Genomic DNA, 18101 nt, shown 5'->3' on the forward strand with positions numbered 1-18101 from the left:
AAACACAATGGCAGTCCTGTTATTTTCAGTTCAGAAAATACAGCTGAAAAGAAAACTAATTTCACTATCAAACAATAGAAACATAAAGTCCAAGTGGACGAGACAAAACTCACGGCTTAGTGTCAGTTGTGAGTTCACCCACCCGGATGTAGACAGGTGGGATATCACAGCTCAGAAACACTCACCGGCTTCCCAGCTGCAGTTCAAAACAAACTCCAGAGCTGGAATCATTCCCATAGCTCTGCTGATCTCCTGAATTTTCTAGGCCAGGAAAAACCCGGCCTGGAACACATGGGAGCAGTCATCCCACCGGGCTCTTTTAGAAACGCTGATTTGGTCGATAATTTAGCCTGTGTGAAAGGATCAGTGATTAGCCGAGAAGCAGGAAAATGGCTGCTTGTCATCTTTTGTGCGAGCGGTAAAATGTATCGCTATCAGACGCACATCTCCCAGTATGAAACATATTGCCGATATCAATATATATAAATGGCTGCATGAACAATGCAGTGATCATTTGTGCAGCCAGGCCCCGTAAACAAGCTCCAATCTCACTGATCGGTAGTGATGAGCAAACTTCAGAAAAGTGTCCGGGTCCGGCCATGTGGCTCAATCCAAACACTCTGCATTCAGCTCCCGGTGTCTGGAAAAGTTGGTTGCCACCCTAGGCCTGCCGGGAAAATATGGATGCAGGTAATGGCTGTATCCATGTGTGGTGTACAAGAGCTGGGGTTTTCCCTAAGGTTGGGCAGAGAATGGATCCTGTATTGTATTGACATAAATTTATTAATATATTGGTTTTACTTTATTGTATTATAGAAAGGAGCCATGCTGGAGATGGGGCATTATAGCTATACATCTACACACCACATCAGGGAGTTACCATAGCAACACCAACTACCTCTTTAGTGTACAGCTCCGTGCACACGGAGCAAAGCTGGAGGAATTGTCCGTCGCGGAATCCCGCCAGCCTCCCTGTCATAATGACAGTCTATGGGAGGCTCGCGCATCTCCTCTCTCTGCTTCTCTATGTGCTGAAGAATGGACATGTCCATCTTCAGCACGTAGAGAGGAGGCGCGTGAGCCTCTCATAAACTGTCATTTTGCTCCATGTGCACAGAGCCTACTACACAAGCTAGGAGAAAGGTCCAGAAAGAAGGTGGGGCTATTCTAATGAGCTCCCCTTAAAGCGACTCTGTACCCACAATCTGACCCCCCAAACCGCTTGTACCATCAGATAGCTGCTTTTAATCCAAGATCTGTCCTTTGGTCTGTTCGGCAGGTGATGCAGTTATTGTCCTAAAAAACAACTTTTAAACTGGCAGCCCCATGCCCAACGGCCGGGGCTTAGATTGTGTATGCATTACGCTGGCACACCCTCTCTGTCCCTGCTCCCCGCCCTCCTCATCATTAGGAATGCTCCAGGCAGATTGTCTCCTATTCATCAGCTGTGTGAATGCTGAACATGGGCTGGATCGTTAAGGCACCTGTGCAATGTTCAGACAGGAGAAAATGTTCCAGTGGCATTCCTAATGATAAGGATTGTGGGGAGGAGGGACAGAGGGGTGGTGCAAAGTTAGGGCACAGATACCCTAAGCCCCGTCCGTTGGGCACGGGGATGCAAGTTTAAAAGTTGTTTTTTAGGACAATAACTGCATCCCCTGCCGAACGGACCCCAGGACAGATCTTGGATTAAAAGCAGCTATCTGAAGGTACAAGTGGTTTGGGAGGGTCAGATCGTGGGTACAGAGTCACTTTAAGAGGCAGTTGGTGCAGGAATTCCATGGTGAGTTGAGTGCAGCTGCAGAAGGAGTAACATCCTCTGAGAGGACTACAGTCTGTGAGGAGATTTCTTTGAGGAAATTTACTGGAGTCAGCACCACAACTCATGGGCGACTCCACCCATACACACCAATAATTGTAACATCAGTGACCCATCTCGGCCATGTAGAGAGATTATGATCATTTATTTATTTATAGAGCGCCCTTAATTCCAGAGCACTATACAAGCGATAGGGGTAACAAACAGGAACAATACAAGATCAAAAACACATTACATGAAGGCAAATGGCATACTGGTACATGGGGGAGAAGGACCCTGCCCGTGAGGGCTTACAATCTATTTTAAGCCCTTATAGATTGTAAATCCTCGCGGGCAGGGTCCTCTTCCACCATGGGTTCGGTCGAGAAGCCCCGCCCAGGTAGCAAAACAGTGTCAGTGTCACTTTAACCTTTGTGACAGTATTTACCTCAGGAACAGGGAGAAAGTTATTACCACTCGGCCTGTGACAGGATATTTCTTTACTTATTCATCATACAGTAACTCCCTGAGATCCCCTCACTCCAGACTGCTGCACATATTTTCCAGGATTCCAGGAATCGGGAGCTAAATGCTGAGTGTTTGGATTCGGACATGAGGCCAAACCCGGACACTTTTCTGAAGTTCGTTCATCAGTACTAATCCACATTCGCATGCCGTTGTGGGCAGACAAAATTTGTTTGGTGTAAAAGAACCTTTAGACTGCTCCAGTGTAAGACTGGAGGTAAACCAGTCCCTGAGGGAGAGGGGTGGGGAGGAAGAAACACACTCACAATGGTGTAACGGGAAACAATGAGTAAAAACAGTGACATTATGTGAAATACTAAGTGTCCAGTAATGACAGTAATCACACAACAGAAACACTTTTTATGTAATCTTGGCATGAAACTGGTTAAACTGCCAGAATCTGAGGTTTCTCAAGTCCTGACAGCTCATACGGACAGTTGAGCTCCCCCAATCCTGGCATGAGAGACCTGTGGCGGGCTGCCATTGTATAAATGGTGGTGACGTAGCATGAGGCCCCTTAGTCACCACGATAAAAACACATATAGCCGCGGTCACTAAGGGGTTAAGTTGTTTTTTTGTTGTTAGTATAGCTATCACGCACTGGGAGTGGAGTTACAGTACAAGGAAAGTCAAGCACTATTGACGATAACAACAAGCAGAACAAGTTTTTCTATTCAGGATCCTGTCTCTTAAAGGGGTACACCAGAGAAAAAGTTTTTAAATCAACTGGTGCCAGAAAGTTATACAGATTTCCTCCAGTATTTATCAGCTGCTATATGTCCTGCAGGAAGTGGTGTATTCATTCCAGTCTGACACAGTGCTCTCTGCTGCCACCTCTGTCCATGTCAGGAACTGTCCAGAGCAGGAGAGGTTTTCTGTGGGATTTGCTACTGTTCTACTTCTTCCCTCTTCCCCACATCTTTCCTTACTGGACACATTTTCCCCAAAACTTCAAATTCCTCATATCTTCTAGCTTTATTTCTAAGATTTTTTCATTAACTAAAACTGTGAATTTAGCCACAGAGGGGAGTATAGGGGACGCACAGAGGGGCCTATTGCTATATAGGGCTTGTGGAGAGGGGTATAATACAATATGGGAGCTGCAAAGAGGGGCCTTATAGTATATAGGAATGGCACAGAGGGGCCTTATATAATATGAGGGTTGGCAGAAAGGCCTTCGTACTATGGTCTGTAGTAGGTTCTACCTGTTTTTTTTGCAGCACAGATCACAGCCCCATAACACATACAGATAAGTGAATGGAGCCATTTAAAGTAATAGATCCGTAGACCGTCTGCAATTACGGAGAGAAACACAGAACATGTACAAGAGGCCTAAAGTTGTGTTTATCTCTAAAATTTATATTAAAAACGCAATGTGGAACCTTTCAGCACATTGTGGGGAACTTCCCAGCAGCAGTAGCTGCAGCAGCTATTGTGGTGTCCCACCACTGGTGTTTTTGTCTCTCCTATGCACCTGTCAAAAAAAAAGTATTTTTTTCTCTCAGTTTAAAGTGGTGGTGAGGTACTCTAAAGCTTTACCACTAGGTGTCAGTATTTTATATTTATATGGGTTGTGTTTATATGTATTGGGCATGCGCGTTGAGAGATGAGTCCAACACCCATAGAGAATGACAGGAGAGTCCAGCGCTCCATCATTCTCTATGAGCGTTGGACTCATCTCTCAGCGCGCGCGCCGGGCTGCAGCGGCTGAGATCTCCGTCACATGACCACCTCCAGAAGCGGGACCCGGCGGAATTAGGTGAGTATAGGGGGCTCTAACGGGGGGTCGGGAGCCTGTCACCCCGGCACGGGGGGTGACAGGTTCCCTTTAAAGATTTTGTGTACCATGTGTTTTATGCTGACCTATAGGAGATGCTCTTCTCTTTTAGCCTGTGATCTTTCTCCTTTCTCCTGCACACCACTCACAGAGAGACACACTACAAGCCCCTGTAGGAGGAGTTTACACTGGTGGAGGAAGTGCAGAGTAGTGTTAATGTTATCCAGTTTCTCACAGAGGAAGGACACAAAAAACACTGTTCCTGCTGAAGTTAAGCCAGGGCCTAGCTGATGCCAGGACCCCTGTTGGGGACACAAAGTGAGAGACCAGACACAGAAATGTACAGATGCAGTTAGAGACCAACCTGTTTCTTACTACTACTACTTTATATACTATGCAGTGCTAAGCACACTAAAGGGAGGTAACCAAGGAACACCCTGACCCACGCCGAGAACACGTCTACAAAGAGCAGGGCAGTATCCTGACAGACAGAGGAACTACCCTCGATAGGACAAAGCAGCCAGTACGTATCCTATCGCGCAGTGCAGGTAACAGGGACACCTTGGACACCTAGTTAAACCCAGATAACCACGGCTGGGGCTTATACTACCCTACTGGGATGGGTTCGACGATACCAGGGAGCAGAAGGTGGTCAGACCAAAGTCTAAACACAAGTACAAATAACACCACTACAAAGATATCTCCAGGTTCCAGCAGAGTACATTGCTACACTGGGTTGGGGCTCCTCTGGCCAACTCCTCTCCTCTACTCCACTCTAATTTACATGCACCGCTATAACTACCTCTCTTTCTTGCTACTCTCAAGCATCTCCTCTAGCACAAAGGGTCAAGCACTTTGTGTAAAGATTTATCTAATAGTGAAAACGTGTACTGCTGTAATGAGAAGTCTTACAGTTCTATGTTTATACTACTTGGACACTGTCATCCACCAGTACTGATACACACACAACTGCACGCATTGGGGGGGATTTAAGAAGTACGCCGGTCTTATATTAGGCCCCGCCCCCTTTCCCCGGCAGGCGTGCACCCCTTAGTGAATCCGGCCGGCCGGGCGCCGGAACCTGCGCCCGGCGTACTAAATCTACACCTGCTTCCAGCAGGTGTACATTTGGATCATGATTTACACCTGCGAGCAGGCGTAACTCATGATGAATGAGGCATGGGAGGAGGCCATGCCTCCTCCCATTCTTGTCATGCTCCCTCAAGCTCCCCCAGCCCGCCCATTGGGCGAGCAGGGCATACGGGAGGCGTACACCAGGGAGAAGGGGCGAATCTGCACCTTCTCCCTGGGGTATGCCTCGAGCAGATGCTTTGCAAATGTCCCCCCTTGGGTTATTTTTCCCCTTTCTGTGGGTGGCGGCGTACCGACAGTCCAGGTGGGTCAGTTGCCACTCAGAACTGCCCTAACAAGAGCCCAAGGGACCCAGTGCAACCCGGCAGGTTACCAACCATTTGGGGAACACAGCCAGCCATACTATAAAAAAGCAGGTATTGACATCACACCTGTGTGCTGGACTAGCACTGGCGTCACAACACTAACACCTCAGGCTGAGCTGACAGAACACCAACCTCAAGACCTTGCTTTTCAGCAATGCCAATATCTCTATAGGCTTAGGGGGTGCTTTAAGCATTTAATAATCTAAAAGTGAAAGTGTACTCAGGTAAATAGAGGTGGAAAAGTGAAAGTGTTGTCAGGGTAGGGGCGTTTCCTGATGCCTGGAAATTCCCTAGTTACACAATAAACATCACTATCTTACTTCCGTGTGAGTGCAGCATAGGATGGACGGGAGACTGTACTCTTAATATACCACCCCTCTACCAGCTATTCATCACTGTACTAATCCAGGCCACGGTGGGACTGATGGGAGTATCACATTAAGGATGCACTATATGCTGGTTTCCACCTCTCCACCTTGTGAGTACTGAACAAAAAAATTCACACGGAAAATTTCTGTAGTGATCAGTGGATCTGTCAAAATGTTGGGGTTCGGCAACATCATCCGAACACTTAGCGTTTGTTAGTTGTTGTTGTTTTTTTTTTTTTACCAAGTTTTGCACCTTTCTAATGTGTTTTGTACCAGGGAGACAGCTTGCAAGGCTTGTGGTTACCTCCACTGTGGGTTTTTCCCACAGTAGTCTCCTTATCACTTCGGGGTGTCGGATATTGAAGATGTTGTGTAACGATTGGTGTAGGTTGGTGTCATACTGCATCCCACTCACTTTACTTGCGTGAGCAATCTCCTAGCTGGGTAGTCACAGCAGTGACTCTTTGGGTTAGCCCTTCAATGGTGTTGCTCACTATACTTTCAGGGGTGTCACACAATGTACTATTTGGAGTGGAGCAAAGGTGGTGTTAAGCAGGCACCAGACACAAGAGGATAGTCCATACCAGGTGTTTTCTTACAGAACATCTAAAATAGGGAGTTCTTCTCATACGGAGGGCAAACACTAAACAATCTAAAAACATGTTCTTGGTCTGTCTGCTTACACACTTTCCACAACGGCCCTATATAGCACCAGTCAGTCAAACAGCAAGAGAGAGTTTAACCTTAATTTTAATTTCAAAATCTTAATTTTGGAGCACCACACTTACAACAATGAACACACTTCCAATGATTGCTAAGCACTTCCCTCCCCGGCTCATTGTGGGATATGGGATCCATAGACTTGCTATAAAATCTGTGCCAAGCCGAGAGCTTCTCCTGACTCGTTCTAGCAATTGGTGGCATGGCGGAGAGTGGCGCACTTTTAACTCTGTGTTAAAGTTTTTGGGAAGTTTCCTGTTTTATCCTGACAATAACTCCAGAGTACAGTCCATTTCAAGAATGGTCACTTTCTCCATCTTTAACACTTCTTCCCCCTTCTCCTTAGTCATAACCTTTACTGACCTCAGTATAATAACCCACCCAGGATCAGTGCCAAACGGACATGAATGCCCTCAATGTTTCCTACATCTTATCCATTTTTTAGGGATGAAACCAAGTAACTTATGAGGGTTTTATATCAGGAGAAGACGCCATCATGAGTGAAGTAGTAATTTGTGGAACATCTGTGAAGGTGAAAAAGGGCGATATCACTGCTGAAAGAACAGATTTCATAGTCAACTTAAGTAACGCAACACTGGACCAAAACTTTGGTAAGATTTTTTTTCAAACTATCAGGTTTCCTTAAAGAGATTGTCCGGGCCAAATTAACTCCTGTGGATAGGGGAAAAGTAAGAGATCGTGGACCGATCAACCCCCGGCTTCTGTGTAATGAATAGTGCCGCAGGTACAGCATGCAACCTGTGGTTCTAATCATTCCTAAGGAGTGATGAAAAGAACTGAGTACATCGTTCTTACGTTCTTACGGCGTACTCGGCTCTTACCAGTACTTCCATAGGAAGGAATAGAGCCGTGAGTTACGTACCCATGGCCCTAATCATACGACTGCTCTGTATGAAAGAGATAATTCTGTATTTAGTTCTACACTTTGAATTCTTTCCTATAGTGTTTATGGCAGGTTACTTTTTAGTTTTGATGAACAGATGGCCACATCATCTTATGGACAAGGAATCCTGGGGGGGATAGGTCTTTCTAGAAATTCCTGGAAAAAAGTTTGATGCACACCATCACAGTATATTCATATCAATTAGTTGTCTACTGGATTCCCTTTTGTCCTTGTCTCATCTGTCGCTAAGAATACTGTTAAATTTAGAGTCTCCCAACATGTTTTGCTGTGACCGCGGCATCATCAAGGGGGTGAATAAACAATGCCTATAGTACACAGACTATTTAACATTTTTTATAGGGTTCACAGGTCTACTTTTCTGTTACTTTTTCTGAGCGCTAAATCTTTTATTTCCCTTTCACACCGCCATAGAGTAACATTACAAAATAATGTTTTCCTGCGCTCACTGAACAGGGAATTATACAGCTCCTATTGGAATATTAAACCATGTTCACTGAGCTCCCTCCTAGGATTTTGGAAATCTTTTTTTCTTCTAATAAACTGCAGGGGGAAGGGGTTTAGGATGCACCCACACAGCTGAGATCAATTGGTGAGATCCATACAGATCCACGTTTTTATTTCATGGTGGATGGAAATACCAATACTTTATTCTTGCAGGTGTATCTAAATCTATCCTGACTGCAGCAGGACCTACTGTAAAGGACGAATGTGCACGTTTAGGTATGAACATATCTGTCCATCTCTGTATATTTGCACTGACGCCCCATAGTGGTAACTACAGAAGATTACACATTCGTACCTTATTAGGGTTGTTCCATGTAGAGAGTCACTTCTCGAAAATGTGTGCAGCAGTTCCCATTGGTCCTGTTGTCTGGCAAAGCTGTGCTCATCTATTATACACATACTGTACATACATACATATTAATATAATATACAGCCATTTCTCCATTAAGCTATGCTGCCATGCAAATTACATTGGCTACAGCAAAGCTATACGCCATGGCTGCTCCAATCAGAAAGAGTTTGGACAACCTACTGTATGTAATAGACCATATTGTCTACCCTTTCTCATCATGGAACACATAGCATTGGTATGGCCTACAACTTTGGGAGTACTTTATTCCCCCCCTCACCCACCCCCAAATTAACTATATATTGTACAAGCCTGGAGGACAGAAATTGCCTCATGTACCACGTGTAGGTCCCCTGGCCCACATGAGTCCCTACACTAAATCAACACTGTCGGTCAGCGACCGCCAACTCCGCAAAGCAAGCGACAACAGGGGAGGGGGGGCCTCAGAATAGCCTTGCAACCCCACCATCACAGAACCAAACCCCAAGGGCCCCCCCACACCCTGCAGGCACCGCTGATGGATAAGGCGGTCACCAAGCAAGACAAGTGTGAACAAGGTTTTAATACTCACCACTGCACCAACAGGTAGAATGGAAGAAAGAGGAGGTACTTACCATGTGTGCACAGGTGCCCGCCTTCCCTGCTTGCACTTGCTTTGCCGAGTTTGGCGATCGCTGACCGGCACAATGTTGTTTAGCATAGGGACTCATGTGTATCATAGACCTGCACGTGGTACATGAGGCAATATGGTTTCATCAAATTATATACTGTACTAACTTCTGGTGTTGGTTTTTAATGTAGCTGAACAAGCTTTCGTATCAACCATGGGTGCGATGTGCAGCCATTTCTGTCCTCCAGGCTTGTGCATTTTAACTATATATTGTTTTTACATGTCAGTGTTACAACATTGATTTTTTTCTTTTTCTTTTTTTTACTTATTTTTCAGCTAAGTTCCCCCACAATGGCTATGTTATAACATCAGCTGGAAATCTAAAATGCAAACATATAATTCATCTAATTCACGTTAAACCGGAAAGAATTTCTACTTTTGTAATGAAAGTTCTTAAAACCTGTGACCACCACGACATGCGGAGCGTCAGTCTCCCAGCAATGGGGACAGGTACGGTGTGAATGGGTTCAAGCTCATATGAGTTTATTCAACTAAACATGGAAGATGGAATCACTTTGCATTTCCATAACCATCCAGTTCTCCCAGCAAGTCATGTAAACATGATTTATCATTTCTCTTGGTTCTCTGTGGTTTATCAATACGGCTGGGCAGGCAGTCAACCCAGAACATCTAGGAGGGGGAGGAGTAAGGAGGGGCCACAGCCTGCAGTTCCCACACCATCAATAAAGGAGGAAGGGGGGGGGGGGCGCCAGCCTGCAGTACCCACACCATCAATAAAGGAGGAAGGAGGGGCGCCAGCCTGCAGTACCCAGAACATCAATAAAGGAGGAAGGGGGGGGGGGGCGCCAGCCTGCAGTACCCACACCATCAATAAAGGAGGAAGGAGGGGCGCCAGCCTGCAGTACCCAGAACATCAATCAAGTATAGGGGAGGATTAAGGGGGAGGACCAGCCTGCAGTACCCAGAACATCAATCAAGGAGGAAGGGGGGGGGGGGGCGCCAGCCTGCAGTACCCAGAACATCAATCAAGGAGGGGGGAGGAGTAAGGGGCAGCGCCAGCCTGCAGTATTTGCCTTGGTGGTGCTGTTTCTTTAACACTTTGCTATGGACAAAAATGTTATTTTATATATTTTGGAGTGTGTTAGTGTGAAGTGTCTCCTTTCATAGTTTTTTTTTCTTTACATTTAGGGTCAGCTAATCTAGATGCACATAGCTCTTTTATATTCATCATGACAGGAATTGAAGAATACCTAAAGGACCCCACCACAAGGACCAACATCTCTGAGATTGTTATTGTCATATTTGAACCGAGCGTTTATGACATTTATTGCAGTTTTTTCCAGAATTACAAGGTATGTAGTTATGATCACTGTAGTAGATCACTGAGGGCTTGCTGTCCCGCTACCCTCCCTAGCGCAGAGCTTCCCTCTCTAGGAACATGGCAGCAGCGGGCTATACATGGCATGAGGCGTGCTGGTGCATACACTGACCAAGCTGTTCCTGAACTTGTATCTACTATATGCTACAGTCGAAGATTCATGACCATCAGAAAAGTTTTCAAATGTTTTGATGAAGGTCAAACTAAATGGGTCTTTAATTTTAAAAAATTGAGCATACGCTTAGTTGAATTACAGAATAATAGAGCTGATCGCAACTCCTAAATCTGATCTCTCTGTATTCTCTCTTGTATACTCTCTTGAGTACCGGTGGCTGAAGAAGTTGGATTCAGCCCTAGGGAGCCCTGGAAAACATGGATACAGACTATGGCTATATCCATGTTTTGCAGGCAACCATAGGGCTGCATCCAACTTCTTCAGACACAGGTAATCAAATGCGTAACAATAAGATGTAACAATTAGAGCATGATACAATGTAATTGCTTTAGTTTAGCATCATAAAATCCAAAGAATCTGATAATCCAGTACTTGTTTCCAGTACATTTCCAGTGTATTTCCATTGCAAGATGGTATCCTCTATCCACGGGACAGAGGATAACATGCTGATCAGTGGGGCTACTGCTAATCCTGAGAACTGGGACATTTCCCCAAAATGACTGATAAGCAAGCGTGCATGTACAGTAGTATATTCATTCTCTAGAAGGCCACTGTAAAGTTCCAAAGATTTTTGCCTTAGTCTTGGGTTTGGGGGGGCCCAATGGTCAGACCCTCACCGTACAGCATATGGAGAAGGGATAACTTGCTTATATGGGAATTACATTCTTACCATAGAGGCATCCAGTTCTTACCATAGGAAGAAAAGTAGGAAGCCTTGGTGACCCAATGGCCATGCGATGATTAAAGAAGTCCGGGGGAGGGGGGGGGTCGTCAATCATTGCCCACAATGGAGAAACATAATAAAGACAGTATGCTTACCGGCCTCCATGCTGAGCCGCATCCCAGGGCTCCAGTACCCCGCCGGGGTCATCTTCTCTCAGCTTCAGGGTGCCTCACGGCTCAGCTGACATGTCACAAATGAGTGGGATTTAGCCTGCTCAGCCAATCAGTGACAGCAGTGGTGTCCCGCCTCAGTGCCTGACTTGCCGATCAGGGCATCTGTCAGCCGGGTCGTGACATAGCTGCACGGGAGCCAGGGAGGGTAGCTAGGAAGCTAAGAAGACTGTCGGCCGGGTCCAGGAGCAGGACACGGCTCTGCGCGGGCACCGCATCGGGTAGATATAACTTCTAGAGGTGAGCGAACCGGGATCGGGTTCGAGTCGATCCAAACCCCAACGATCGGTATTTGATTAGCGGGGGCTGCTGAACTTGGATAAAGCTCTAAGGTTGTCTGGAAAACATGGATACAGCCAATGACTATATCCATGTTTTCCACATAGCCTTAGGGCTTCATCCAACTTCAGCAGCCACCGCTAATCAAATGCCGAAAGTTCGGGTTCGGATCGACTCGAGCATGCTCCAGGTTCGCTCATCTCTAATAACTTCTTTTTCTATGTTCCCCCACCCCCATTCCAAAAAAATTCCCTCCCTCCTCTGGACTTCTTTTTTAAGAACTCATAAAAATGTGACAGTCTTTATTGAAGTAAGGTTATTGTACTAGATATCATTTATATACATCTTTTGCTCTCTGTTCTCAGGTATATTATCATCACTTCTCAGCTTGTGGGACGAAAATAGAGTTAATCAAAGGAGACATCACTCTCCAGGCCTCAGACTGTGTTGTAAACTTAACAAACAAGACACTTAACCAGCAATTTGGTAAGTATACAGTGGTTAAGAAGAAAATGAGATGCTGTTTTCTTCCTAAAACGGAATATAAATACTGATGTACTTAGAGATGCTTAACCCCAGCAATCTGTATATATATGTTCCTACTGCACATACCCCATGCAGTAGGAATGAATATATACATTCCTGACACTAAAGGGGTTTGATGTGTACGGGGCAGCTGCAGTGAGAGAGGTCCCTCACACATCAGTGTCCCAGGAGCTGAGGATAATGAGAGGAAACTGCGACCCCGCAGCTGCCTCTCATTAACCCCTTAAACGATAGCGATTGCAGTGTTTAAGGTACAAGTTCCTGAGTGATTGCTGCGGGGGTTCTGATCGCGTGTACCGACAGGCGGGGGGTAATCCGTGTAAATGAAAAAAACCCCACCAAGATTGCTGATCTTTTTAAAATTATATAAAAAATTAAAAATGAAATAATAAAAATGAATAAAGAGCGATCAAAATTTTTCTGTTCCACCAATATGATATTAATAAAAAATAGAGAATGAAAGGAGGTGCAGAGAGGAAGGTCAAAGGGGGTGGTAATTTGTTTATTTTTCTGGTTTACTTGTGTATAGGAAGATGCACGTGTATATATGTGTGTATGTACGTGTATATGCCTTTATACGTGTATCTATATAGTTAATTTTTATTTAATGATTTATTTATTTATTTATTTAGTGTTGTGTGGCGGAGTTGGGTCGGTTGTGGGGTCGGCTCCGGCCTGTGGCCTGGCCTTTCAGAGGGGGGATGGGGCAGGACCGCCTATAGGAATATGGTAGTCATTAATGTAATTAGTATAGTAATAGGAGGGGTGGTGAAGGGATGAAGAATTATTTAGATTAGGTAATATTGGCGCCCTGCGAAGTATACTGCATCAGGAAGTTAATTGTGTTGTTTATGGGAGTGTATTTCTGTCTAACAGGGGGGAGGGGGATATATATATATATATATATATATATATATGGTTGTCTTTGTTAATGGTGTTCATTGATTTTAAAGTATTCTATGTGAAAACAATAAAAACATTATTAAATAAAAAAATAAAAAAAATAGAGATCATGGCGCAAAAAATTACACCTCAACCAGCCCTGTAGGTGGAAAAATAAAAGCACTATGGCTCTTAGAAGGCGGGGAGGAACATTGCATTAATTTGACCCGGACATTCATGCATTAATGGGCTCTGTCTTGAAGGGGTTAAAAGGAACCAATCATCACAAAATCAGTGCAGAAACTATTAACATAGTGTAATATAGCCAGAGACAGTGTTCCCCAACATATAAATACTTTATTTCCGTGTTACACATACCCCTAAAAAATCTAGTTTGAAAACTTCCTTCACTGTATGTAAATGACTGGTATCTAGACATGTTGGTGGTCCTCTATGGGCGTGATTCTCTATGTCAGAGCCCCCAGAGTCACAGAGGAGGCCAGTGATAATAATGGCGTACAGGACGCAGGCCCATCTGTTACGCTGGAGGGGGAGGGGTTGTCGAAGGACAGCCTACATGACCAGATAGCAGTCAGGGCACAGCAGCAGAGTGAAGAGATGACTGTCTTTACCGCATGTTCTGGTTCAGGCTGCCGTACATTATATTCTGATAACAGGTATAATTATTCTTCATGTGTTTACAGGGATATCTGGAGCTATACTGGCTGCAGCCGGAGACACTGTTAAGGAGGAATGCAGGAGAATCGGTATGTTTTATTCCCCTAATGTAAGCAATACCGACCCTTCTATTTACTGAGAGTTTGTGTATATTAGTTACGTTACCTCTTAGTCAGAGTTTGCCGGGACATCTGCATTGTTCACCAGCCATGGAGCAAGTTCATGGTCTCACACAGTGCTCTCTGCTGCCACCTCTGTCCATGTCAGGAACTGTCCAGAGCAGGAGAGGTTTTCTATGGGGATTTGCTACTGTTCTGGACACTTCCTGACATGGACAGAGGTGGCAGTAGAGAGCACTGTGTCAGACTGAAGAGAATACACCACTTCCTGCATAACTTTGTGACACCACTTGATCTGAAAATATTTTTTTTTCCTTTGGAGCACCCCTTTTATGGTGTTAAAGGGGTATTCCAGCCCCTAAAACAGGGTCTCATAAGTGTCTATAAAGAAGAAAAAGTCTAGACCCTCAACTTTCCCTGTTGCATGCAGCGATGGGTCAGTACATGCTCCATGTATTGTTTATAGAAGAGCCCCCCCCCCCAAAAAAAAAAAATCAGACACCTATGCTGTATGGTGATCATGGTGCACTGGTTATGCTTCTGATCCAAATCCACAAGTTATGGTATATCCTGATCTATTGATGCCAATAGAGTCCACAACCTGCCTAGATGATACACAATAGTCATGTGATACTTGAACTGAACAAAGTCTATTTTTTAGGGCATTTACAACAAGGACAAGTTGTAATAACAAATGGAGGGGGACTTAAAGGCAAGAAAATCATGCATGTTATTGGACCAACCACTGTGCCGGCTTTTGAAGGCGTAATAAACATAATTTTGGTGGAATGTGCTAAAAATGGTTTTGTGAGTCTTGCGCTGCCACCCATCGGAACAGGTAAGTCAGCCATAGCTAAAAGAGTGTAAGGGTTGTAGTCAGCCAAAGGGTATATAGATTTGTAATGTACTTCTATTTAAAGATCTAAAGCTTTCCAGCACCTATCAATTGCTGTATGCTCTGTAGGAAGTGGTGTATTCTTTCCAGTCTGACACAGTGCTCTCTGCTGCCACCTCTGTCCATGTCAGGAACTGTCCAAAGCAGGAGAGGTTTTCTATGGGGATTTGCTACTGTTCCTACAGTTCCTGACACACACAGAGGTGGCAGCAGACATACAGACATCCTGCAGGACATACAGCAGCGGATAAGTACTGGAAGACTTTAGATTTTTAAATAGGAATAAATTACAAATCTATATAACTGTCTCACACCCATTAATATGAAGGGGAAAAAAAGTTTTCATCAAAGTACCCCTTTAAAGAGGTATTCCCCAAATTAAAATTTTAGTGTCATGTATGGCAAAAGGCAGTCTGACAAGACATGGACAGCGAGCCCTAAGCTGACCCCGCCCACTGTCCCTGCCTATTTGCCCCAAGACAGCCCTAGGCAGCTGTGGACAACCACGAGGACGGTCCCTACGCTGGTAAGGTATGACAAACAAACAATCACAATAAGGCGAGGTAAACAGTCCTGGTCAATAACAGCGGGCAGCTAAGGTACAAAAACGGAAGCAGTTGGGTAGTCAAGGTCAAGCAAAAATGGTCTGGGCAGGCAGTAAAACAGAGAAATCAGAGACCGAGCAAAAGGATCAGGAGAACTACAAGTAACAGCAAGAACACGCTTAGCGTAGCAGGAACACTAATAGCCAGCAACTACTGCTGGCCACAGAGATTATTTATGAGGAACTAGGAGTCTAATCACCCCCCCCCCTTCCCAATTTTAAAACAAAAAGGTATAAAATCAATACTAACAATGTAATGTCAAAACTATTAAAATATAATGTTATTAAAACTGCATGGCGTAAACGGAAAAAAATGTATCCATACATATAGAAGGGGGGAACAAGAGTATTTTTAGTATCTGGAGTCCCCCTTTAGGCTATGTGCACACTACGTATAGAGACCGGCCTTTCTGCCGGGATCATCCCGGCCGGTACTTAAAGGACAAGTGCCATGAAAAACTTTTCCCCAGTAATTGAAGCACATTACAAAGTTATATAACTGTGTAATATGCTTCAATCACCTATCTGCCTCCCTTCCCTGTCTTTTCCCCCCTCCACCCCCCACCAGGAAGTGTCCTGACTCACACAGACCTGATTACTGTCGTCACCGTCACCAGGCAGCTCCTTCTTGTGAGGATGAGTCATCAGCAGGAGGGCTGCTCTAGGTCCTGTTACACCAGCCTCCCCCTCCCCTCCTTGTCAGGTGACTCTGCTTGCTCAGCTTATCTTCTCTAGTGACATGACTCCTTCACTGAGTCCACGGCAGCAGGAGAGAGGGTATGAGGGGAGGGGGGAGCTGTCTATGTGCCCGAGTCAGTCTGAGGGAAGATAAGCAAGTGAGATGTGACAAGTGATGGCTTGCAATTGTTCAGCCAATGGGAGCTGAGCAAGCCTGTCACCTGACAAGGCAGGGGAGGGGGGAGGCTAGTGTAACAGGAGAAGGAGCTGAGAGAAGAGCTTGGTGATGATCAGGTCTGTGTGAGTCAGGACACTTCCTGGTGGGGGGTGTGGGGGGTGTAGGGGGGAAAAGACAGGGAAGGGAGGCAGATAGGTGATTGAAGCATATTACAGAGTTATATAACTTTGTAATGTGCTTCAATTACTGGGAAAAAGTTTTTCATGGCACTTGTCCTTTAAGTACCGTCTGGATTATCTTTCAGCCGCAGGGTTCTGATGCGGGCGCATCAGCGCGCGCCCGCATCAGAACTTCCCATAGCACACAGTGAAGCAAGTGGCCGGAGCCGCTCACTTCACTGAGTGAACTGACAGGGTTTCCTACGGCCGCAATTCATTGAATTATTTGCGGCCCCGTGCAGGATCCCGGCCAGAGCGCGTACGATGTGTATACGCCCCGGCCGGGATCCCATCCAACAATAGGCATTGTTCACCCGTACTTTTACGTAGTGTGAACATAGCCTTAATTAGGATAATACACATGTAGTTGCATTTTGTGTTTCAGGCATGGCTCGCATTGATCCTGAAGAGTCCATCAAGGCGATTTTAAGCAGCATTATAAAGTACTTGTCAGAAACTCCGATTCCGACGCTTCAAACCATCTCTATAATTGTTATACGAGAAAACATGTACTCTAAATATCTTGAGGTCTTTCAAGCCAAAAGCCAAGAGATACAGGTAATGGTTATTGACTAATGCTATGGAGGAATACAATATGTTCAAACAAGACAAACATGTATAGTATTGTTAAACATAATAAATAGTTCTGCTATACTACAAAATACCACACACACAAATACACATCGCAGTACTTGCCCAAAGTAACAAATGAGAGCTCAGCTTTTATATTATGTATTTATGTATGTGATCTGGTCACAGCAAAAACAGTAGAGGGCTTCATAACAGGCTTAGGCAAGTTCTTGGACCAAAATAATATTTATTCATATGTATAGAATCTACCTATCATCCACCCCCCCTTTCTTTCACCCATCTCCTCCTTGGTTCATGGACGTGTGTTTTTTTTCAACCGTACTAACTAGTATGGCAGGTGATGCAATTAAGGTCCTAAAAAACTACTTTTAAACTTGCAGCTCTGTGTCAAGTTGGCGTGGCCTAGAGTACCCATGCCCTAGGATTGCGACACCCCTCCATCCCTCCTGCCCGCCCTCTTCATTATGAGAAACGCCCCTATAACAATTTCTCCTATTCATCACCTGTGTGAACACTGCACATGTGCTGGATTGTTAAGGCACCTGTGCAGTGTTGAGACAGGCGGTCAATAGGAAAAATCCTGCCAAGGAGCACTCCTAATGATGAGGAGGCGTGGAGGAGGGACGGAGAGGCATGCTGAACGGACCCCAGGACAGATCTTGGATAAAAAGCAGCTATCTGAAGGTAAAAGCGGTTGGGCAAAGATGTCAATTGGTGGGCAAAGATGTCACTTTAAGGCCCCCAGGACCTAATGCTTCAAGTTAAAAAAATCCAGCACAGTTCTCTTTTTTCAAAATCATTTGTCTGATTCCCCCTTCAGGTTGGAAGACCCACTCAATCAAAACACATCTCAGATCCCGTTTACTTTGTCCAGCCTTTACAAAATTATACGAGACAGGTAAGTTTAGATGTTTTTTTCTGATGGTGTATCT

General features: G+C 45.0%; 2 protein-coding genes across 2 annotated transcripts in view; one reads left to right on the plus strand and one right to left on the minus strand.

The window, feature by feature from the left end:
- Positions 1-16285, minus strand: part of NMI (N-myc and STAT interactor) — a 35365-nt gene extending 19080 nt beyond the window's left edge. The window contains exon 1 of the mRNA XM_069982687.1: positions 16096-16285. The gene's annotated coding sequence lies outside the window, so the exon portion shown is untranslated. The remainder of the gene's footprint in view (positions 1-16095) is intronic.
- Positions 5934-18101, plus strand: part of LOC138800746 (protein mono-ADP-ribosyltransferase PARP15-like) — a 28487-nt gene continuing 16319 nt past the window's right edge. Inside the window, exons 1-10 of the mRNA XM_069982685.1 lie at positions 5934-6035; positions 7091-7256; positions 8228-8290; positions 9370-9543; positions 10243-10406; positions 12146-12266; positions 13913-13975; positions 14667-14843; positions 16964-17136; positions 17990-18067. Coding sequence (XP_069838786.1) covers positions 7142-7256; positions 8228-8290; positions 9370-9543; positions 10243-10406; positions 12146-12266; positions 13913-13975; positions 14667-14843; positions 16964-17136; positions 17990-18067 — 1128 coding nt within the window. The 5' untranslated portion in view covers positions 5934-6035; positions 7091-7141. The remainder of the gene's footprint in view (positions 6036-7090; positions 7257-8227; positions 8291-9369; positions 9544-10242; positions 10407-12145; positions 12267-13912; positions 13976-14666; positions 14844-16963; positions 17137-17989; positions 18068-18101) is intronic.

This window comes from Dendropsophus ebraccatus, chromosome 9 (assembly GCF_027789765.1).
Source record: "Dendropsophus ebraccatus isolate aDenEbr1 chromosome 9, aDenEbr1.pat, whole genome shotgun sequence".
NCBI lineage: Eukaryota > Metazoa > Chordata > Amphibia > Anura > Hylidae > Dendropsophus > Dendropsophus ebraccatus.